We start from the raw sequence: 25310 nt of genomic DNA, 5'->3' as shown, positions 1-25310 counted from the left end.
AAGCAGCACAGACAGCACAAGAAACCCAGTGAGGGTGTAATATAATAATAACCATTACTGCCCCATTATGTTAGGTCTGAAGGGACTGAGGCACTAGGAGCATTTCTGCTCAGCAATAAATCCTGTAGAACAAGCCCCAAGGGTATTCTATTGTTATATAGAACGTAACAGAACTTGTTTTAAGACCATGTGAAAGGAGATCAAACTGCTGGCCATTTGCACTGCATTTATAATCACATCAATCCTACAGCCTCTGAGCTTCTGGTCACCGCCTTTGGAAAAAAAAAATAAACCATTCCATCCGATGCATAATGTGTTTTCTGCTTTTATTTAGCTTTCTCAGCCTTCCAGTTGTGGTAATTTTTTTTTTATTTTTATTTTTTAGTTAAAGGAAGCAGAACAAGCTAGTGCCATGTCAGCATCAACATTTCTTAAGTTGAACGTTGTGTATGCCCTGTTTACACACTTATGATGAAATCACTACCAGATTTAGGGTCAGAAAAGGATTTTCCTTGGGCAAACTAAGAGAGATTGTGACAGTATTTCTGCATTCTGCTGTAGTGTCCTGTACTTCTTCTGGAAGCTCCTGGAATTTTATTTAGGGAACTCCCAGCTATTGCAGGGACTAGCCACTGGCAATGCTCTTAATTTCTTCTAGCCTTGTTTTCCACTATACTGAAGCTGGAGTCTCATTAGAAATTTTCATTTAGAAGAGTAGAAGTACTATACAAGGTATCCCTCAATAACTGAATTTCACACAAAATTCATCACCAAGGCTGCCTTGAAAGCTAGATCTAAAGCAACACAAGAAGTTACAACTTAAACAGTAACCGAAATTAGCTAATGTCAAAACTCAGCAGTTCCTCTGAAGACTCTGCTGACAAGCATCTTCCCTAATGTGCTCAAGAAGTCATTTAGCATTATCCCAGAACAGCACTGCAATGTAGGTAAAGAACTAAGATCCTCAGCGCTGCAGCAAACTTTTTAGAGAGAAACCAATGACTTAAAATACATTCATATCTGGAGGCTCACAGAGTGGATCACAAAGTAGATTGGTATGCCATTAGCAAAAGATCTGTTGTAATTTCTTCAGTATTTGTTCAAATAAACTTAAGAGAATACAATCATCTCTGATCAGAGATGTACAGAGTTTAAACGGTAGCCTAGATTAATGAAGCTAAAAAAAAAAAAATTACATTAGACCAGCTTTACCACAATCAAGACAATATTTTCAGTCATCTTCATGATAAAACAAATATGAGACTAAACAGAATACTAAGCTAGCTAGCACTACTGCTACTGGCCTCTCAATATACTCCCCACTGACAACTTTGACAAGAGTAGGCAATGTGCCCTTTTTGATGGAATTTGCTGATTAACCCCATATAATGAAAATTAGACACAGGAACTTTCCTATCCAGAATTCAGGTGAATCTGCCTCATACACTGGGACAAGAAATTTTTCCTAAACTCCTTGCAACTCAGCACAACTAAGTAACAAGAACAGATAATAATCACTGCTGTCTCTGCAGTACAGTGGAATTTTCAGTAAGTTACTATTTAACTCTTACCAGCAGCGACTGGAACTCAAAACTTCTGAGACTTGACCAGTCATACAAAGCCTACAGGGCACAGGCAACAAGGAGAACACACCATAACACATCCCCAAACATACCTTCTTTTTGTTTTTAATCTGCATAAGCTCCTGTGGGCTTGGAAGGATGCAAGAAAATCGGGTAGGCTTCTTGGGGATACTCTTCTCAGCTAGAAGAACAAATTATGATTACAGTCAAGAACATCCCTAGAGAAACAAGACGCCCAACTGTCACATCACAGTTTTCAGTCATAGAGCCTTGCTGCAACATGCTGCCTTACAGATGGCAGTCACATTCCTACTATACAACTACTACACTGCTCTACTCACATTTTCAGCAGCACAGCTGTACAGTAGTTTCTTCTCCTGGACAGTTTTACATAATCATAAGAATTAACTTTTTGGCTACTGTGATTACTCACATTACTAATTCCCTGGAAAATCCCTGACTACCTTAAATTATAAACTTTGGGATGAACATCATCCATTTTTGCTCCAAAGCGGCCTACCAGATCTAAACCCTCTCCCAGAAGAAACTGAACTATTAGTAGGCATACATAGAACAAATATAAAACAAATAGTCACCAGTATATTTCTTTCCAGTTATAAGCACAAAATAGCTGCAGTAGTCTATGGCATAGTAAAAACAGCCAGCAAATGTCAGGACCACTCTCAGTATACACACACTCAGATTTAGGGCCCTGCAGAGTTTATTACCTGTCTCACCTCCTCCTTCCAATTCCAGGCCTTGCTTCATCTGATCAGCCATAAGGCAACCACTGGTGGGAGGACATGCCCCACTCGGCTCTGAGACTACAGTAGTGGATTTTCCCTCACTGTGTGCTCTCTCATTATCTACAGAAATTAAAAACAAAACAAAAATTCTCACAAATACATAAGCCAAGGAAAAAGATATCAAAGAAATAAGGAACTGACCACTCAAAATTGTGCTTATTTAAGAGATTTTCCCCTCTCCAGTAGCTGTAGCTACAGCAGTAGCTGTGATTCCTCAGTGTTCTCAATACTTTGTTTACATTAATCCCACAGCATGCTCCCCTTTTCTTGTGCCTGCCAGTTTTGGCAGGGCCTTTATATAAAACTTAATGAGGTGCACATTTTAATATCTCTGAATTTTATTTCCACCATATTATTTACTCAAACAAGCAAGACAGGGAATGGGTGCTGGGCGGCGTGGGTGCTAACCCAGGAACTAGATACCTCACTTCTTTATGTGAGACAAAATCATGAGAGACAAAGTAGTTTCATTGCTATCACTATTGTGATAAGCATCAAAGCAACAAACATAGCAGACATCTGTCTTATTTCCATAGGAAAATAAGGAAAAGAGCTTCTCAGTACACTAATGCTCAAACAGATACAAATCGAGGTCAAAGAAGAAGCTGGCAAAAAAAAAAATTCTAGTCTTATTCACAAGTACATATTAAGCAAAGTCAAGCTTGGTAATTCTTTTTTTCCACTCAGAGACATGAAAAAGCATGTGCTGTTTTGATCAATTAGCAATACAAAATTTAACTACCTGTTCTAGTTTCTTAATTTAACAAAAAAGAGATTTTTTTTTTGCTTAAGATTGTTAAGATTATTCCATCTCTAAGAGGTTTCTAAATCCTCTAAAAGGTAAGATCTGAAATAGAAAAAAGTATTAAATCATTCTCAAACAGTGAACTGAGGCCCTGTTCTGACAGGCAGGTTACAAAGACCAGAGGGTAGTTACAAAACATGAAACAGGAAAACTGAAAATATATTTATGAAGATTAATACACAGATTATCAGAATGAGATTCATGTGTTTAGCACAATATTAAGCTTAATATCGAAATATCAAGGAAGGGTATCTTACTATTGCTCGATTCTTTGGTGCTGTTCATTGTTTCTGGGCCTGATTTGGCAACTTCCTTCTCTTGTTGATGTACGTTATTCAGCACTTTGGCCTGGCAATGTGCCTCTGTGCTATCTATCACTGTTAGCAATGCCTCCATAGACAGCAGGTGGACTGTATACAACTGTCCAGAAACTGGAAAGGCATTCTGGGAAAGAAAATGCACAAGTATTAGACAACTTTTATATATATATATATATATATATATATATATATATATATATATATATATATCCACAATGAGGAAGGGACATTCCCCTTTCAGCTTTGTGAACCCTAGATCATACAATAAAACCCTCTAAAATTTCCATGTTTGATATTTACCTAATAAATATTTCATCATTTTCTTATGGTTTATCGGCTGTGCTATTATACATTTCATGCTTATTTTCTATTCTGCTCCCAAATATTAAATAGCATTCTTCGTCTCAAATTGCTCACTTAGAATCCTTCAACCATTCCTACTCGCAGGTTCTGCTTATATGTTTACCATGTTATGACTTACTGACTTTCTCTTCCACATACCCTTTCCCCTCCATGTTCCCCCAAGCCCGTGCAGGAAGCTAGCAGCCCAAGGAAGGCCAAAGGACAAACCAGACTGTTGAGCACCTTGGAGAGCAGCTTGGTGAGCTCCTCAAAGAGGTTGGCACAGTAGTAGTCACAGTCATAGTTGATGTAGAGCTCAGTCACAAAGCTGGGAATCCTCCACAGCTGAACAATGGCTTCCAAGGCCATCTCCTTCATTTCATAGGGCATCTTCGGGTTTTCCACAGTGATTATTTCCATCAACTTCTTGATATACATCTGCCAGAAACAGAGGGCAGCTCAGAGAAAGGAAAGCAGCACAGTGAATACTGTTGAGGTCTACAGAAACAGATGTAAACATTATCTTCCCACATGAGCTGACATTACCCTATACATTCAATGTTGGCTCATTTGGAAGGCATCTGTAAAAAGGTTTCATATAATTCTATTATTTAATGCATCTGAATCTACCATTGTTTAAAAAAAAGAAAAAAAAAAAGAAAAAAAAAAAGAAAAAAAAAAAGAAATGAAAGTAGGCAACTACAGTACACTAGTCTCAAAGATGCTTCATTATCTAACAAGACAAGGAATACCTAGCCTACCCCCATTACCCACTCAGTGGTTTTCAGACTGCAAATGATTGCCTAGGCTTTAACAAGCCTGAGGAACTATTACTAGGTACATACTGAAACACAAAAAAACTCACCTCCAGCTGGAATTTCAGATGCTCTCTCATACTCTCAAAGAGGAGAAAACACACCCTGAGGGAGGCAGCATACAGATTGAGCCGTTCAACACTCAGTAGCTGAACAAGAAAGACAAAAAGCCTTAAGAATTACAGAGGCTACACATTATGTGCTATCAGTACTGGTACTCATGACAGTCTTGAGATCAACACGTGGTCTCCCACAGCAAATATTTAAAACAGACAAGAAAAACAAAACAACCCCTTATTCAGCCTCCTGGTCTCATTTTTACTAAGGGAGAACAAATATCCTTAATTTCTTTCTGCTTGCGATAACGCTATTTTCCTACTACAATGGTTTTTTTTGCAAAGTCATCAGATTATTTTTGTGGAGAAGTAACCTGGGAGAAGAACTGCCTCCAAGATGGCCCTTGTGCTGTTACTAGCTAGGTACTGCAAAGGTTCTAACTACTACTAAGATAGTAACTTGCATCCATAATTACCTCAAAACCAACTATATCAATATGTCATTATCCCTAATGAACAGTTCATTCAAATCAGCTTCATCTTCCTCAGCCCTAGACTAAAGAAAATGGCTCACGACAACATCTTTGGCTTTGCAACACCACCGTTTCACTGGTGCAATTCAGAACTCTCACTGCAATACAGCAGAAAGCTTCTTTCAGATTGAGATCCATCAAAGCTCAGAAGCTATACTCCAATAGACCGTTTGATCCAAATTAGTATCTAACTCTCCAGTGCCAAACCCCATGCTAGCGCAAGTCAGACTCACTTGAAATAAATGTCGGCACAACTCTTCCTTCACAAGTCCTAGGAGAGACTGGCAGTTTGCAATGGGAGCAGACTCCAGAGCTACCGTTAGCAGCTGCAACCCCATGTGGATCATCACCTCAGAGTTGTGGCGATCAAGAGGGTTGGTAAGCGAGATAAGAAAGCGAAATAGTTCTCTAATACATGGCAATCCATAAGGGACCAGTGCTGCTCCTGAAGGAAAATGAGACACATCAGTGTTGTTAACAATTGTTCCTAATTTTTTACGTTATCTCACAAGAATTACAAATGAAATCATCACAGACCAGCCGAGGAACAGGAATTTATCACCTTCAGAGCAGAAAGTGACACAGAATAGTGGAAAGCAGAACAGACTTCAGCAACACTGCCATCTCTCACCTTCTTTTTGGGAAGACTGAGTAAAACGTACTCCTCGGGGATTTACATAGTCCATGTCATGAACTGAGGCAGAGTCAGAATGTTCTGCTACAGAAGTGCACTCCTCTAAAACCTCAGGGATAGATTCAACAGAGGCTGACTGGATCTTCTCCTCCCTCAGACTTTCATTCTTCATTTATATCAGTCATTCAAGAAGGAAAGAAAAAAACCAAAACAAATTAGAAGGTATTACATAGGATAATCTGCAGCCCTCTCTTTCCAACACTTTCATTTCCATCTAGTTCTTAGCTATTTTATTTTATTCTATTCTAGGCTATGAGACTAGAATTTGACTTTGAAGATACTCCCACAATCAGTTTTTACTGCTCCTGAGGCTAGGATTTAGTTCTTTTTTTTTGTTGCTTTAAATACTACTTAATCTCAGCATATGATTTCTATCTATACCTTCTTTGCATTTTTACCACTCAGAGCACCTGTAGTTCTAAAAAAAATATATATTTGTGAATTTACAAATCACTTATAGTGAAGATGTTTTACTCTGACCCTAAGCCTGAAAATACAACATAAACGCTGCGACCAAAAAAAAGAAATAGAGCGTGTGCGTATTAAACCCACAACTAATGATGCTGGGAGTTACAGCTCTTCCTTATCAGCAACCATATACCTGGAGTTCAGGCTGGTTTTGATTATCACTGACTTTGGCCTCATTTGAAGGCGTTCCTGCACGGAGCCCCAAAGAAGTGACTGGGTCCAAGTCCGTCAGGTCTTCCTTGGAGGCGGTCTGTGAGGACATTTCCAAACCGCTGTCTGTAGCAGGGCTGACTGCAGATGAAATATTTTCGGAGCTTCCAGAGGAACTGGGAGAAGGAGCATCTATGAAAGTAACTCCGCTTGCTGATGAGAAATAGAAGCAAAAAGATCAGCATAATTTTGTACCTCAGCCTCAAGTTCATACAGTGAGTACAGCAGCAAAGGCTTACTTTAATCAGGGCATCACACTACAAATTATCTCAGATACTTACATATTAATGTAGAGAACATAGAAAATTAATGCAGCAAGATTCTGTAAGTTCTCCAAATTAAAATACAGTAGTTGGAATCTAACAGACTCAGAGAATAAGGTAATTCATATCATTAAACAAAGGGTGCAGAGGGTTTCTCTCATTGAGAAGAAAGTAGAAAATAGCCCCAAAGGTGTACTTCGCACTCTGATAGAATTGCACAAGCACTTTAAAGACTTGCATCAAGTCTTTGTCATTCCTTCAAAGTGAGATTATTATTATTATTATTATTGCTATTATTGTTATTATTTTTAACCTTAACTGGAAGGAAAGATCTATTTCTTTAAAACACATAAAAGAAATAATTGCAATAGAATCCACATAAGTCTGAAACAGAGTAGTGAGTATTTTTACTATTTCTAAATGCAAGACAATGCTGCAAGAATCTAAGCCTCCCTTTAAGAGAACTTAATAAATAAATAAATAAACAAACCAAATATTTTCAAAGAGAAGATACACTCAAGAGCATGGTAATCAAACAAAGATACAAAGAAGAGTTATGTATTTACATGTGAAATGCATATGGCTTTGCATAGTGGGATGTTTATTGCTGACTTGATTTTTGGAAGTCCTAAATAAGTAGCAGGATGTTACTTAATTTTTTCAAAATGTAATGCATTAATACAATCAACTTTGCCATTTTGCACAATTAATACACTGTTAGCCCTACAATCATTCACAATATTTTTAATAGGTTTCTGCAATGAAATAAGAGTCAGAACTACGTATTTTACACAGCTATTGTTTCAAACTTCCTGTCTGCTTCCTTTCACTGTTAATGTTTATGTCTGAGACGTCAAAATGTAGAGCGCACAAGAAACAGAGTACTTTTCAGCCAGAGGGACTCATCCAAAAGAGAGGTTTAAACAGCTGTTACTATTTAGTCTATTACACAATAATAGGATATAGAAGTCCCCCAGCATTATGTTCTCAAGCTCACAGTACTTGTCACAGACTGCATCACTTCAGCAGGCTGAATTGAAGCACACGCCAAAGAATTAATGTGTACACTCAACAGTTTCCTGCACACAAACTCTTTCCATGTACTGTTCTACCTTTTTTTTTTTTTTCCTCTACATAACTTTTCATGCCTTTTTCTATATCATAGCCTCTATTCTTCCCCTAACAGTTTTAAGTGTCCCCATATTTCCCTGTCTCAATGCGCGTAGCCCTGTGACTTTTATTAAATGTCATGGATTACGGGTGCACACTTTCTATCTTTACACTTGTAGTGAGAAATATGTTCACTCACCTGTTCCAGATACGCAGATCTCTGCACATCCCCTAGTTCCACCTTTATCTCTTTCCTGGTCAAACTTTGCTCTTCTTTCATTACCATCACCCCCACCCTCTTTGATTCAACATTTAGTACATCCTTCAGGAGTACATGATAGAATATGCCTCTCAGACCAACAATCTCCTATTGCAGACAACTGCATCATACAGTCTTTTTAGCACTCGTTTCTCCCCAGATTCAACTCCCTTAGCTCACCCCTTTCCAGAGTTTTTGTTCTCAATTTCCTCACATACCTGAGGCAACCTCCATCTCCTCCATACCAAGTAGTTTCATACAACCTCAGCCTCCTTTTAAGGTCTCCTTTCCTTTCCCTATAAACTACTGTGAGGCTCACTAAAGGCAGAGAAATGCTGTCATATTAGCAAGGGGGCTGTGCTTTCTGTCATCAATGCATATTCTATTTCCTTCAAACTTTTTCTCCTGGACCTGAAGAGCTGCAACACATTTATTGCTACAGACATCAAAAACTGAAATTTAAAAAAGTATAATGCAGATAAACTTGTTAAGAGAAATTAAAGGAAGACATTCCAAGATAGCTCTGAAACAGATGCTGTCTGGTCTCTGGAAATGGATTTCAACCTACCTGTGACATTACTAGTGCTGGCTGCTGGTTGTTCTGTTGCAGGAGAGACCTTAGTTACATGTCGAGGGGGCCTTGGTGATCTCTTCTGCTTTTTCCATTTTGATGACTCACTCATTCCTCCAGCTCTCATTTTCAACTGAAAACCATAAACCATTAAGAATATCAGTAGAGCAAAATCAGACAGAATACTGAACTATACAAGTCAACCTCAAAGCTGTCTCAAAACTCTCAGACAACAGCAGTCAAACATACCACACAAATTAATCAACACAAAATCATGCAAACCAGCCCCTGACTCCCCACTATTATCCAACACTCTATGTCTGAAACAAGGGACAACTTACTGCACCTACTCTACTAGCACTTTTTGTCTCAATTTACTCTTCATCTTTGAGTAATTCCATGTTCTCCTTCTTCCAGCAACCTCTTTTACTATTACAAAGTGTTTATGTAATGTTTCATTCACTCCTGGTGCACGATACACTACAAATACCATTCTGATGGTTTAGAAATAAGCCATGTTCTCATTTCACCTCCTTCCATCATTACTCCTCTTCAGTTCTAAATCCAACTTAACCCACAGCTTTTTCATCAACCCAGTTGCTACTACTAGTTCTTACACAAGTATTGGGCAAACAAACCACAGTAAGAGCAATGTACACTGTGACACTTGTGGCAGATTGTGACAGTTATTGCAGGCATGCATAGATGTTCCAAAACTTCCTAACAACACTACAATATTTAGTTACACTGACAATAGCAATAGCAGGTTTGAAAATAGCTTCCTTCTAAAACAGTTTTGTCTGAGTGCAGGGAATACCTGCTTCTTACTCTTGAGTTTGGGTTAAAAGTCAACTTTTCTGATGCTGTTAGATCTCCTCAATTTGGTGGTGAAAATTTAAACACTGAATAAATTCCTTGCAGGTAGTGGAAACCATTCTGTAAGTCCCAGTAGCAGTCCCTACATGGTATTCCTCTCCAAAAAATTATTTCAGATTATATTTTAGACTATAAAATTCCTTATTTCTTATATCCTTAGAGTCAGATTTTTATTATCTAGAAGACAGCTGCAACCCTTACTCTAATCCTTTTTTCCTGAAATCTCTTTCTTTTCAACTACTACCACTCTTAAATATCAATATGCCTTCTAGATTCTGACACTGTTTTTCCCTCTCTTCTCTTTTTCCATCTTTACTTTTCTCTGTCTGTAATTATTCTCATTCAAACAAAGCTTGTGAAAATGTTATGTCCCAGTGTAGTTTACAATTTGTGTAACTTCTTTGCACCACAAGTTCTATTTGTTTGACAACTAATCCCTAAGTTTTAGCTATGCTACAGTTTCTTTCAGCTTATTAACAATAGATTCAGACCTACTTTGATTTTCTTCCAAATTTTGTAGCAAGAATATCCCTCTAAACTTCTAACAAACACTTACATAGCAAGCACACAGCCAAAACTAAAATTGTGTAGATTTGTGAATGTAAGTCTTACAGGTCACAATCTTTCAATGTAAAAACTGTCTGCCATCTCATCTTTCCTATTCACAAGCACAAAGAGCTATATAAAATACTTGTTATCATTAATTCTTGCCAGTTCCTACTACTTCAAGTCTATCAGTTTCACCTTCCATATTAAAATCTCCCCAAGACTTAAATATTATCAATAGCTTTATTCATAAAAGGCTGCTAATTGGACAAGATAGTTTTATTTGACCAACCAATTATTCTAGAAATTGCCATATTTAAGTTCCAACCTTTTTAGTAACTGATAAAAGAGGATCAGAAGCCTTCTATAGTCTATTTCACCAAACTGCTTCAAGTATGAAGGAAATACGGAATAATTTTATGTTAAACTCTTAAACACTTGTTTCACATAAATACAAAACAACAAAATTGCTTTTAACTAATTAACCACTTTTAACTGCTTTTAACTACTACATCCTGTTTATGAGGGTGGACAGTGATAGGACAAGGGGGGATGGTTTTAAACTAAGATTTAGGGGAGATTTAGTTCAGATTTTAGGAGGAATTTTTTCACACAGAGGGTGGTGACACACTAGACCAGGTTGCCCAAGGAGGTTGTGGATGCCCCATCCCTGGAGGCATTCGAGGCCAGGCTGGATGTGGCTCTGGTCTAGCGGTTGGCAATGCTGCCCATGGCAGGGGGGGTTGAAACTAGATGAACTTAGAAGTCCTTTTCAACCCAGGCCATTCTATGATTTTATGATCCTGCTGTCAGTTAAAAAGTTAAATGTTAATAAATAATAATAAAACAAAAAAGAAATTGAACCAGCAAAACAGCACCAAGATATTGTTCGGGGCTAAGCATGTTTGTACCATACCTTTTAGCATCAGCCATGCTCCTGAGAAACAACTTTTGAAACATCCTACCAGAAGGTCTGTGCTGACAATCTGAACACTACTGCCAATCTCCCCTTTCACACAAGAGCATAAACCAACTCAGATCAACATTAGCCCTTTTGAAAAGGCGTGTGCAATACACATTTATACTGAGTGCCATATGCATTGCACTAACTCCAAGATTCTTCCATTTGAGGTTTATAAAGAGCATATGTCCACTGGCTATCATTTTGATGAAGCTATGCATCTTTGGAGATGAAGTCACAACAGCCTCACACGGACATCAAACCATTTAGCCAGGGAAGCAAAATGGCTGCTTTTTTTCCCCATCCCAAACTTTCAATTAAATTTTAAAGCATTCAGTAGTAAAGTATTTACATTTATGTGCTTACAGACAAGCGCGATTACCAAGTAGGTCTTTTTTTATCTCACACCATTCGGTATTCTACAGCCTGCACAAATAGGTTTTCTGAAGATTAACTATCAGGATTACTTAGGGCTACTCCCCATATCTTTCTTTGGCCCCTCTCTTTTGCTATGCCACAAAGATAAGATAGCAAAACTACAGTGACAACTGGATAGTTTAAAAAAAAATTGCAGAAACATCACTTCAACAGAAATGTTTTGCTGATGTGAATTGACTACATGCTGCTTTAACAAACTCTAAGTTTGTAGATGCTAAAACAATACATGTATCATGTATCAAAAAACAGAAATAACATCTTCTTCCACTCTATATTTTGTATTGAATTAAAACGATCAATATCTTGCTTCTTATATTTATATTCTCCAGTTTCCCCTTGACCAAAGGAATACTTTTCTAATGCTCGCTTTACCTTCAATACCAAAGCATTTCCTGATTGTGCTAGAAAGCTTAGATGCATGTTAACAGGCTGAAATTATAAACCTAAGATTTCCTTCTTGACTAAAGGTTACAGGCAATGGCATTTAATAGATCATTAGAAAAAATCCGGATTTTAAACATCATCCAAAACCCTCCTCCTTTCTAACGCTCAGTCATACGATAGTTGCATATTTTTTTTTAATCAGTGTCCTTCACATTAGATTAAGCTTGTACTCCCACAATATATCCACTCTAAATCTGCATTTAAAATATTTTCCTTAGAAATCAAAGCAGAGTGCACGCTCAAAGTTACTGTTCATCCATCTTGGGATTCAGAATAGATTCCATTACATTTATCTTAGTTATCTTTGAATAAAGAAATATGTACACAAAATGCTAGAAGAGAAAAAAAAATACAAGACACAAGACTCCTAATGCTTTCTCCAGTAGATGAGGTTTTTACAGCAATGCTCTATCTCAAGGTGAGGGAAGTCAAAATGCAGTACTACAAGGTTCTTTCAAGGGTCCATGAGATTCCATTTTTCTACAAACCACCTTACCTGCACTCGTTTGTTTTTCCATAACATACTGTAAGCCTCAAGAGAAAAGGGCAGGGGCCAATGATTAGTAACTAAAGTGATTTATACTAAAACATGAGCTCATTCTAGATGCAGCATGGAACTGGTCAGCACACCAAGTAGCGTTCAAGACATGAAAGCATGCAGAGAGAACGCAGTCCATGATCCAAGTCCTGAATACACTAATGCAGTCATCATCTCACCTACTTGCCTGTACAACAACCACTAATCAGATTTATCTTTGGTAACTATGAACAAAAACCACTCCCCAGATCCTGACTCACACCTCAAAATCCAGTGTTTAGCTACAGTACCTTCCTACCACAAAGGGAAATGTTTCTCATCTTTTTTTCCATGTAACTGCATAAATCCACAAGTCTCCAGCCACTGTCTTTCCAAATCACCTCGGACTATAGATACAGGACAGCTAAACAGCAAAGACCTCTCTAAATCTTCAATCCAGCTCCTTATGGTCCAAATAGCATTAAAGGCAGACAAGAAATAAAGCTACATTAAGTTCATGAACCAATATAGAAAACTGAGAAAGTCTCTTCTAAGATAGTTTCCCAGGGCTTCTGTGACCAGCACAAAAGCAATCAGAACGCCTACAGTATTTCTTTAGAAATTTCAGAGGGGAACTGGCAAAGTCTAAAATGTTTCATAGTTCACTTTGGCCCCACTCACTCCCCATTAGCAAATGCTTATGCTGTATTTGAACAACACTAATTTCAGTAAAAAACATGACCAAAAGAAATGGAAAATGTACAGTAGGTTCCTTAAAAAAATCAAAACCAAAAAACCCTTCATAGAGCTGGAGTCTATAGCTTTTTGTCAAGTAAAAAAGCTCAGAGATTCACTTTGAGTACAAATGTCCAAGGCATGTTAGGTCGGCATTCTGTTACATCAATGATCAACAGCTAAAAAACATTCAAGCTTAAATGCAGGTTGCTATCTAAAAAAATGTTTCTTTTCTTCAGTTTTTCACCATCACAGAAAACCCAAACCTTGCCCATTCCATCCTACTCCTTTCCTTCAGAAGATGCCACAACCGTGCCTTAGATAGCACTCACCAGGGTCTTTGCCTCCCAAGCTGCAGCCACAACACTGCAAAGCAATCACTGCATGCATTCTCCCCAAAAGCCATGCTGTGACAAATGAGTGAAGGAAGAGTTGCTACACATAACAGGAGAATCTCTCACACGGTGTTTACAAGAGAAGGAAGAAGGGAGTAAGGTCAGAAGGGAGAAGGGAGGGAGAGACCTTCAGGTTCTTAAAGAGCAATACCCTCTCTAATTGGTTCAGGGCTTTGGGCTGTTCCCCACTACTTAGTTCCAGTTTGTTGAGGAGACATGAAGAGATCTGTGAAAGATAGGCAAATGCATGGTTTAAACAAGGAAAAATAAACTCAAAGAGACAAATAACGTGGCAGAGTGCTAGGCTGCAGGGAAGACTCCCGCCATGCACAGCAAATACACAGTACAAGGTAACTGCACAGATCAGACACAAGGCAGAGAATCTGAGCTTGGAGCAGCCATCCCTTGATAAGGGAAGCCTTCCCAAATTTAAGTTAACCTTCACATTAGACCCCTTCTGCACACAGACCATGACAAATTCTGTACCTGCAGTAAATTAAACTGATCCTTTTTAGCTTCCCTTAGGCTAATCTACCACCAGCACAGATCTAGTCACTTTTCTTCCACAGCAAAGGAAACAATCGTGTTCTCATTACATTACTACACAGGAACTAAAGCACCAAACTTGTTTTGGATTACTAAAAGTAAGTATTCAGACTTTCAAAACACAGCTATATTGGCTCCGAAATGTACATTTATGAAACACAGATACTTTTATCAAGTCATCTGGGAAAAAAAAAATTATAATGCTACAAACAGTATAATTAAGCAAAGTTTAAAGAGGCTTTTTCTTCTCTAGCACTTTTTTTCTGCCCAATTACTTTTAACAGTACAATCCTTTATATTTATTGACATTTCTTATATGGAGTAGAAAGAATATATATGTATACAAGTATACATAGAATTCCTTAATTGGACCTCCCTTCACATAACAAGCTGTTAGACTTACAAGCATGTGAGGCCACATTTACAGTATCTGTTATATTGAACCCATCTGCTAAAAATGTACTGGATGGAAGGAAATAGTGCTGATGAACAAACCCTGATATTTAACTTCAAAAAACTGTTGACTTAAGGAAAGGGGGAAAAAAAAAAGAAGAAAAGAGCAGTCTACTTTGATTTGCCTTCTAACTGAGATGGCATTATCCACCTGAACTAAGGTTTTCACTACAGAATGCTGCCCCTTCTAGAAGCTACCAAGGGTTTTTCCACAATAGCTCGATTTCATGCTGCTTTCATGCTGTTTCACCAGCCTCAAAAAATTCCTTTTTACTTTCCGGGCAATTATATTTTGAGAGCTCAGTATTAGACCTGTAGTGAATAAGAAAAGATGAGAAAAAAGCTGGAGAGAGAGCAGAAGCAAATTATCAGAAGACACAGGCATCAAGTCCCAAGATTCGTTGGGTTTTCTAGCCCATAGCAGCTATGATTGTTCCCACAAACCAGAATGACTACCGAGGCAGCAGTATACTTAATAAGATTCACTACTGGACCACGGGGACATAATCCTACAGACTTAAATGAATGCAGTTCAACATGCTCTTTCAGTGAACTATAGACTTAAGAGAATGAAGAAATACATAGATGAAAATAAGTAATACAGAGATGAGCACAAGCCCAAGACAAGAAAGAGCTGAACAGCCAGCACAACAGTTAGTCTTACCTTCTTCATGTTAGTTCCCATGTAGCTTTTAGGCTCTTCCTTAAACTGAGGCAACCTGAAAGACAAAAACAAGACAAAATACGTCAGTTTTGGGGGGTTAAGAAAGGAGGAGGAAAAAAACAACGGTCTTTCTAGTCACGCTGCAGCTAACTGAAAAGTAAAATTAGGTTTTCTCCACAAAAAAAGAGTCCTCTTGATTTCTTTTCCTGCCAAAAAATTTCTGAGGGGAAAAGCAGGGCTAAGTGAGAGGTGCTTCACATGCTATTTGGCTGTTTCTCTGTGAAAAAGAAGGAGGCAATACTCAGAAAGTAAACAGCCAAATCATCCTTTTAGGCACTGCCTTTGTCTTGCTTCTATCTCTTGATATCCATAGGCCTCATCACAAAGGACAGAGTTTTTACACATTAAGAAATGGAAAGCATTATCAATTTCACATAAGCATTTGGAGAAAAAGTGTTATGTTCTCTCCTCTTTGATAACACTTGATTCTCACTTGATTCTGCCCCACATCTATCCTGTGCATTGAACAGAGCGCAGAAAGGAAACAATACTTGAGAACTTATTGGAACTGAGTGTGGCAATGGAAAAAAAAAAACGTTATGAGAGCTGTGTTTCAGAAACAGTCTGACTGTAATCTTTTCCTACTGTGACTATTCCTATATCTGTATGTTTCAATTTTAGAATACCCAGAGAAAGACTGATTACTTCACAAGAGTGGATAAATAGTTTTTAAGTTAAATAACTTTCTTGAGTTTAGAAGAAGTAATCTCAATAATTACCTGAAAGTTGCTGAAAAAGGCAGAACATTTGTCCAAAAGACACATGATCTCAAGAGTATAAAATTCTCTTTGATGCACAAGGTCAAAACTCTGAACTTGAAACTCAACCTGTGACTATCCAACACTACATTATCCATTCTTTCTCCTGGAGAATATTCTCTCTCCTGAAGAGAACTGTATTTTTAGAGCACTTTCTTCTTTTTTTTTTTTTTCTTCCACATTTCTATGTCCTCAAAGAACTGGTTTCCTATTCTAAAGCTCTTCATTACTTAGCTGTCCATCTCTCCTCAAAGGACACCTTAAGCCGTGCAACCTTCCCTACCTCAGTCTCCCTGAAGTCTGACAGGGTCAGCCCAAGAGAAAACTGCCAAATCTTTCATCCCCTTCCACCTCTAAATAATGACCATTTGGGATGATTTTTCTGAGGGTTCTTAAGTGGAAGTGTGGAATCTTTCTGTCCTTAGAGGGCCATCTCAGCAATGCTGAGGCAAACACAAGCAGGTTTACCTTGTGAAGAGCAGCTGCACCATGTCGACCAGAGTGTGCTCTGCAGATTTTCTCAATAACTCTGCGAAGACAAAAACAAATAACACAGGTGTCATTACTCAGTGTGATATTATCAAGAGGCTTCTTCAAGCAGACTCCCCTCCGAGCCTTGTTTACAGAGATTACAGCAAATTTATTAAAACCAGCTCCAAAACTGCATTACTGCAAATGGGAATATAATCACGAGGTGGCGCCACAAAGCCGAGGAAAAAAAAGGAGTCCAAAGTTACACAGTGAACTCCTAACAAATTTTCCATGAAGCTGTAGAAAGACACGCTAATATAAAGCTCAGCAGCTTTCCAGGGCTGCATGTTCTGTAATAGAAGTAGTTAAACAATACTGAAGAAACCAGATCATTTCTTAGGAGTAATCGCAGTGAAAATACAAAGAAACTTACCACTGAGCCTCATTTCAAAGCATATGCGGAAACAAGACTGCATGATCTCACACACAGATTCATTGGTGAGGTGGGCTCCCACGGGAGTGAGCAGCAAGGTCCTCAAAACCTGCAAAGAACAGAGCATACACTTCAGATGGTACCAGTGACTCTTGCATGCACTTCCTAGAGAAGGCTGGCTTCCTCAAGGACTCACAGAATTACAAGCAGAAAACCTAAGGGTTTCAGCAGTCATTTCCAACTGACTGCTGTCCCCAAGACACAAACGGATTAGGAGACAAGAACGATCTCCCAGTCCAACTCTAAAATTAGAGACCTAACATGCTGCATGTTACCTAAAGTGTAAATTCAGCAACTAGCTATCTATCTATAACGAAATAGACCAAAACAGGTTTGCCTCTACGAATAATTTTTCTCAAAACTAAGTTTCTGGGCTCCATATGTTTAATTTATCCCTCACAAACGCAGGCCATCCACAAGGTAGGATTATTAACGCCACCGCACTATCAAGTGTGCTTGATTTAACATCATTTCATTTAATCATTTAATTATTTTCATTTGAAAAAGCTTTTACCACAGGTATATGAGCCATCTGTTTAAAAATAAAGTCTGTTGCTAAGCTCAAATAGAGTCAAAACACCGCTGCCTCCTCCTCATCTCCGTGTAACAGGATATGCCCCACCACAGGCAGCAGCCATTATGGTAATTACCTTTTCTCTGCACTTACCTGTAGGATCTTCATCAAGACAACCTCATCACTGGCATGATCTGTACCCACAAATCGGGCATGAGTGACAGCATCTGCCATGTTCTCCATTCCCTCAGCTGTGCCTTCATGGCTGGGATCTGAGTAACAGAACAAAAATGTAAGACAGGGAAAAGCCGCCTACAGCCTACCACCTCTGTGGGGAGACATCTACACAGAGATACTTTGCTCCCATCTGGTTCCTTAATTTGCATAACTCAGAGTGAGTTGCCCATTCAAGAGAAAAATTCACCCCCTAGTAAAAGAAAAACATTGTAATGGGAGCTTTCAGCAAGACTTTATCAAGAACCTACTTAGATTTGCAGAAACACGCAGCCTAACATTTGCAAATGTTTTTACAATTGCAAAAACATGTAATCTAACAAAGAAGAGAATTACAATTTAGTTTGTTTCTGGCTCCACATTTTTTAGACATTAACTGCTACGATTACCTCCCATTCCCTACAATGCAACACAATCTGCTGTTCAGTACACTCAGTTCTTCCTTGGGAATGAAGAGAAAACATTTTAAACACAGGGAACCTCAAATTTACCCCCATAAGGAGAAAATACCAAACAGGTTCCACTAGATTGAGAAGGAAAAATTGTCTCTTGTTCTACATCCCTCCTAAGGAAAAAAAGTTAGGGAAGGAATGGACCAGTGATTTTCCCCAGAGAAAACAACAGACACGATCACAGTTTAGATATCAGAGCTGCAGGCCTCCCGCTTCCATCATTCATCACAGCTCCTTCTCTCTATTTCAGTCTTTTGTAGCTACAAACAATGGTGCAGTTGAGAGAATGTTTAGGACAAGATTGTTGCTAGTAACCGTATCTTGTGCCACATAACAGTGGCCTCAGAAAAGTTGCCTCCGGCTTTGATTTCATTTTCACTTAAACAATACAGCACTGGGCAAGAATCTTGTTACCTTCCTACTTAAACAGTTGTTAGAAAAGAAAGACGACAACCTAAACACTAGTTAATACCTCATTAATTGGCAATGGGGCTTCTTGAATTCCAGCAAGAATGAAACAGACAGAGGAACCAAGTGAGACCTTGTACACTTTGCAGACTCCCTCTCTGACTCCAGTTGCATTCACAGTCACAGGCTAAACGCCACGTATTATAGAAAACTGCTCTTATTGTGATCTAAAGAGAGCAGCCTCTACCGCACCCTATGGGTTCTGAAGGGGTGTAGGATAAGAAACTTCTCGTAGTCACACAGAACTCAAGTTCTACCTGCGTACCTAAGAATTTAATTAGTCTGCACAGGAAGAACACTCTTCTTTCCTATGTCTTACACACCCCTACTGAGAACAGAGCTTGCCTACTGTTGACAAACTTCCGCATATGCACACAAATTTTGCATAGTTCAGAATAAGTTTGCCTCCTGATTCACTAGCTAGTCAAGCCTCAGTGACTTACAGGAGGGGTTGTTCTAAGACCAAGGGCCATTTTTACCTGCTTCATCAATTAAATGGGGCAGAAATCAGTGGCATTTCAATGCCAGCACGTACAATAGCATCAGTACTACAGTGGCAAAAAGTTGAGCAAGCAGTAGAAGGAAAAAAAAAAATGATCTGCATCAAGAAAAGTTTCCATATGCAGAACATGCCGAATCACTTCACTGTAAACTCTTCCAGCAGGTCTGCATTCCCCTAGGTATAGGGATATATTTTTAATATGTTATGGATATATAGCCTGTGTGAAAAGGCAATGCAAGCAAGTTGTACGTATGCTTCTTTAACAGACCTATGACTTTGCTGTTCTAGCCCCTGTATTCAATGCCAGTAAACACACTTCTCCCCCAAAACACATCACGCCTGACTACTTCATTCCTGGTCCCCTGGAACAGCTCTACAAATTCGGGTCAATTTATAAAGCCTCTTGAGTTCAATTAAAAGCACAGACACTTCCACTTTGCAGAAACAAGACAGAGAAAAGCTCAACATGCTTCTTTGTTCCCTGGTGAGAAAACAGAACGAAAAGATGCATTAATGCCTGCTCAGAATCAATAATACGAGAAGTTTATGTGAAGTAAGACACCCTTTTGAAAACTACAATGCAAAAGACCCCATATAGACTTAGATTGTTTCATATGGGGTATAATTCCACAACAAGTAGGGGAAAAAAAAGCAGAAAATTCAGCATCTTAACCATCAGGGAAATCCAGATGGGTGCTCAGTAAGACCTTTAATGCAACTGAAATAAGTCACTAAGGAGACAGAGAAGGCAGAAGGGAGAACAAACTTCAAGCTCCCCAAGCAGAAAGTCCTATTTCTGGAATCCAAGCAACACCTACTTGCCCACAGATCTATAGTCCTCAGGTATGTCAGGGAAAGTTAACTTTAGAAATGGAGCCAGAAGCTGCTGTGGACACACTAATAATAACAACACAAGCACATACCTTTTCTGCAGAAAATGCAACAAATAAAATTCTGAAATTCAGCCACTAGTTTTCCTACAGGTCATATTTGAGCTCATCAAAAATGCCTGACCACCAACTGTAGTGCAGAACTGCTGAGTAAGGAAATAACTAATCCAAGGGATACAATCAATAAAATATCGTATTGTCAGAAAGTTTTCTTGTGATTTAAAAGTTACTATGCCATTTATTGAATGTAACACAGCAGTAATGTAAAACAGCAGTACTTACTACAGAGTAGAGGATGATCTCAGTAATGCTAGCTACTCCTTTCAAAACACATGCATAGTTACTACAAAGTCATCCAATCTAACTAAACTGCTGATGCATGCTATACCACCAGTGAACTGTTGCATCCAACAAATTCAGAATAGATCTTTGCAATTCAGACTAATAGACATGTAAAGTCTAGAAGGCTACTCAATAATTATTCTTAATTTTAAGTAGTTTTAAAACATGCCTCTCAGCAATCCTGGCCTGGAAAGCAGACAGATAACCATCTGGTGACATGTGACACAATAAGAAAAACAGTGAAACAGCACACGGATTAGCCATGAAATGTTTTGGAAAAGGGAAAAGAAAGAAGCTTTAAACAAAGATAACCTATCAAAGGAGTTTGGCCCTTTCACTGCCAACTGCTTTTAGGCTCACTATGTGGAGCAAAAGCCATCCACTCATGAAACAGACACAGCTAATGACACTCTAGGAAAAAGTTCTGGTTTCACCAATCAATTATGCAGCATCAGAAAGCACCATAAATATCAGCTACACTGAATTTTCCTGACTGTAGTTCATGCTGGAGCTGTTTCTTCCTTGTTCTGTACAGTTCAAAACAGGTTTGTACATTAAGGACAGCTCTAAGCCTTTCCCATCTTTGGGCTTTAGACAGTCTTTAGACTACTTTTAGTGTTATGTTACAAAGAGAAACGTAAGACCAAAAAGCTTTAATTTAACAACACAACCCTAGCCAGATGTTCAGGCAGCACCACTAATCCCAGCCTCACTGGTATCTGGAACAGCACAAAGGACAAGGACACTGTGAATGTCACCTAAAGCAGGAACCGAGGTCTTCATTTACCAGCCCAGTGCCACAACAAAAGCCTGGCAGAAGGTCTTTCCTACTGTCTACTACAGACACATGCTCATGCACTGCTACAGAGATACACTCTTCCCAGAGTAATCTAATAAATAATCTAAAAAACAAGTATTCAAAAGATACAAATTCTTAACCACTCCTTCCTGTTTCTGCCTCAAATCAAGTATTTGTAACCAGCTGAGCATGCAGACATTTGTCATTTGACAAATGATGTGATATGATATCAACCTGACACCATCCAGATCACATCCAATCTAAAATGTTTACGTTACTGCTTAGTCCTTCAGAAAGATGCATTTCATAGGCTTATTTACTAAGATTCTTTTATTGTTCTACAAAGTGACATCAATATCTCATCATTTTGGTCATTTCCTGCCATTTAATTATACCCAACACTGCCCACTAACTCACGCCTTGATGCCAGTAAATGTAGTTAACAAATTCCTGCAAGATCCACCTTTCTTCATGCTTATTACAGAGAACAAAATACTTAAAAGAGGAGAGGAAAAAAATTCAAACATGTTCTTAAAACATAAGGGAGGAAAAGAACTAAGAGAACTGGACTTGAGGGGCAGGAGGAAGTGGTAAGAGATGTGAGATTATGCATCAACAACCATCGTAGATTGTAAATTCTGTAATTCACACAGGTAAGACCAAAAGGTACTGACAGAATTTACAGAGAAAAGTCAAGCATGGCTCATAGCAAAATGACACACTAAAGGCAGAGAGAAAGCAAGTTAATGAGTTGCTACAAGCCAGCTGAGCCACAGCAACTGACTACACATGCATGTTATTAGCCTTTCACAAACATCAAGAAAGATGCACACATCCCAAAGACCGTGGAAAAATAAAGTGACTGTATTTTACTTCATACTGGGACAAAGAGTATACATAAGAACCATTAACTGATACACTTAAGTCTGACTGGGGTAAAGGCAAGACTCTCTTTGCCACAACACTTACAGCAAGTTAAGAGTACTGGTACACCATTGGATAGGGTCCTGGACTGGGCAAAAACATCCTTACTCTAGAGCAGAAATGTTGGTCCACAAAATTAAAACTCTTCACTGCTCATGTGCTTGTAACGCTACAGTCCTTGGTGATGTTTTCTCAAGCCTGACCCTTTTACTCAGATTGCATCTAAAAGTCTGAATTGTACTTGGTGAATACCAAAGCTCAGCAGTGTGCTGTAAGCAGGTCTGCGTCAGGGCAGATCAGAAGCCGTGGCTTTGTTTCCAGCCTTTAGTACTGTAGTGCCATGAAAGATCAGCAGGAATAATATTGGGAAACTGCAGATGCATACTTCCCCAGTATTAACACCAATTTTCCTCATTAAGACTGCAAACACACAACCTGGCCAAAAACACATGGCAAGGAGATGCATTTGGCTGGCATTTTGGTAAACCCCAGGAAGCCACGTTACATACCTATCAGTGCATATGAGAGGAACTTATTCACAGAGGTGAGGGCCAATCCAGTTATAGGACCTGTAGTGTCTTCAGAACGGATCACTTCCAGGAAAGGCCGAAGAAAGACGTTGGGTTCAATTTCAGATAGCTCTATTAAAATAAAAATAATAATTAAAAAAAGACATTACACTTAACTCCTTAGATTTCATTTTGATTTCTTTTTACAAATCTACAGCAAGCCTAATCTATGAGGAAAGAAGCTTGCAAAAGCTTTGTTTTAGAAGACTGGAAGGTCAGGATTGATTTTAAATATTATATATTTCTAAAAGCAATGGTTTGGGAAGCTTGCTATTTCTTTCACAAACTGAATGATCTTCTGAACAGTTTTTTGGAGCCTTTTAAAACAAATCTAACTACAAGAACATTCTGCAAACACAGAAGCAGTGCTACCTAAATTTACATTTTAATTAATTGGCAGATACGCTTGCATTTTTCTAGCAGCTCCAATCATGTGAATTATGTAGAACCTATCCCACCCTCCGCCACTTCTGTAACATTCTACTATACGTACAAGCCCATACTAATCACATGCAGAATATAAGACCAAAATGGATCTCTTGCAACAATTTTCCTGAATAAAAATTGCATTTCTGTAACATAGCATGTTTTCTTGGTGAAGACAAAAAAAAAAACCATAGACAAACAAACAAACAACAACTAGAGTAAGTGGAAAAAATGACAGCACAAGGGATGAATATTGGACAACTCCTGAGGAGGACCTAGGAAAAAAAAGCATTAAGAAGGAGGTGAAGTCAACCACAATACAGCCAGTACAGAGGCAAAGAAGAGAGTATTGAAAGTGACACAGGTAATCTTGAGGCCAGAATTTCTGCAGTACAGATCAATTTAAGTACAAACACTTGGCTCAACTTGCTGAAACCTTTTATTCCTAATTTTATTATTCCTAATAAAAAAGTTATCAAGTCTAATGGCTCACAATATCAGAAACATTGGCTTTTACATTTTCAATGATACAGTATTTCAATTAGGTGTCATAAGAGCTTCTTTGGTACTGGGAAGAAAAGGCCTACAATTTCTGAATCGTTATGAGAGAAAGAGTTTGCAATTCCTGAATCTTTAGTTAAGTTACTGGTTTTATACTTGCCAACACAACCCAATAATTTTATCTGAAAAAAAAAAAAAAGTATAAATTATCTTAGAATCAAGAAGATTTAAGTTCTCTTTTATCACATTTCCTATTCTTTAAGTATCAAGGTAAAAAGCAAACAGAAAGCATCTCAACGAAGACCTTTGAAAAAAATATTGTGGGGAAGCAAAGGAGTAAGAACAAAAGTTTTGTTGATGTTTTTGTTGTTGCTAATTTTTTATGTTTTTCTGCTTTAAAGTGTGCTCTCCACAGACTTAAAAATGCAATAGTTTTGCAGTTAACTGAAACAGAACTGCAATTAAAAGAAGGAACCTCAACCCCTCACCTTCCAGCTACTAGTTCAACTCAGGCCAACTATTAACTTCCGAGAGGTTAAAAGGAATGTGATGATTCAATCTTTTTGGCTTAAGAACAACTCCCCCAACTCATCAGATAATATTCTGGTGTGGCATTACAATTGTGTCACCTCCCGATAGCTCACAGAAATGCAGAGGATCATAAGACATGCTTTCATCAATATTTATTTAAGTGTGCTTTGCAGAGCACTTGTCTGTGGTTACAAGCATTTGGACAACATCAAATATAAGAAGACAGTAGGGACCAACATTCAAACTCAGCCTTCCTTCCCCAAAGCAGATCCTTTCCATAGGGACTCTATTTTTTTCTTTCAGTTGGAGTCCTACGAAGGACAAGATGGATGTAAATCTTGTGAACTGGCTGAAGACCAGATTCCCCTGTAGTTAAACTGGAAGTCTCCTCTTCCATAAAGATCCACAAAATGGTTTGTCATAATTAGGGTATAACTTTAACACATGCTGTTGATTACACAGCAGCTCTGGCCAGCTTCCCTGACACTCAGAGACATCAGCTTTTATGGTAACAGAGCATTTTACATTAAGCTCTCTGAAACAGATTTTGCGCATGCTGGAAAACTGTTTCAGACTGGATAGTTGCTGCTGTGTCATCAAAAAAAATATCAAAAATATAATACACACGAAGAGAGTATTTGTAATGCAACATTTACCCACCAAAGAACTACTCTCTGAGAGTTCTAAATGTCAGTGAAATGCCGATCACATCGTTAATTCCATTTTGCCAAAGTTTTATCTAGTAACATTTCTCATAATACTTTGGTAATGAAGGAACATGTTCATTAAAATAAATTCTTCTATTCATAAGTTAAGACTACATGAAAGAGAAGCTTACAGGCATCTAAAGAGAACCTGCTAGGTCACATGAAATCCGCAGCTTTCTTAGCCATCTAACTTCGAAAGCAATGCAGTGCTCTCCTGAGTAAATACGTTTGCAAACAAATAAATTCAGAGATCTTCAGG

General features: G+C 38.4%; 1 protein-coding gene across 4 annotated transcripts in view; it reads right to left on the bottom strand.

Moving 5' to 3' along the window:
* GBF1 (golgi brefeldin A resistant guanine nucleotide exchange factor 1) overlaps nt 1-25310 on the bottom strand; it is a 97660-nt gene that overhangs the window by 20866 nt on the left and 51484 nt on the right. For all 4 annotated transcript variants that reach the window (XM_031602088.2, XM_031602089.2, XM_090145105.1 and 1 more), the window contains 14 exons: nt 22827-22958; nt 17860-17978; nt 17133-17241; nt 16697-16757; nt 15411-15465; nt 8833-8968; nt 6556-6785; nt 5892-6060; nt 5494-5705; nt 4722-4820; nt 4100-4294; nt 3452-3638; nt 2312-2449; nt 1676-1764 (listed from right to left, as the gene is read on the bottom strand). In XM_031602088.2, the coding sequence (XP_031457948.2) occupies nt 1676-1764; nt 2312-2449; nt 3452-3638; nt 4100-4294; nt 4722-4820; nt 5494-5705; nt 5892-6060; nt 6556-6785; nt 8833-8968; nt 15411-15465; nt 16697-16757; nt 17133-17241; nt 17860-17978; nt 22827-22958 (1931 nt within the window). The remainder of the gene's footprint in view (nt 1-1675; nt 1765-2311; nt 2450-3451; nt 3639-4099; nt 4295-4721; nt 4821-5493; nt 5706-5891; nt 6061-6555; nt 6786-8832; nt 8969-15410; nt 15466-16696; nt 16758-17132; nt 17242-17859; nt 17979-22826; nt 22959-25310) is intronic.

The sequence above is a fragment of the Phasianus colchicus genome, chromosome 8, assembly GCF_987193195.1.
Source record: "Phasianus colchicus chromosome 8, bPhaCol1.hap1.1, whole genome shotgun sequence".
NCBI classification, from domain to species: Eukaryota; Metazoa; Chordata; class Aves; order Galliformes; family Phasianidae; genus Phasianus; species Phasianus colchicus.
Note: the sequence above shows the minus strand (reverse complement) of the source record. Positions and strands in the feature narration are given on the sequence as shown.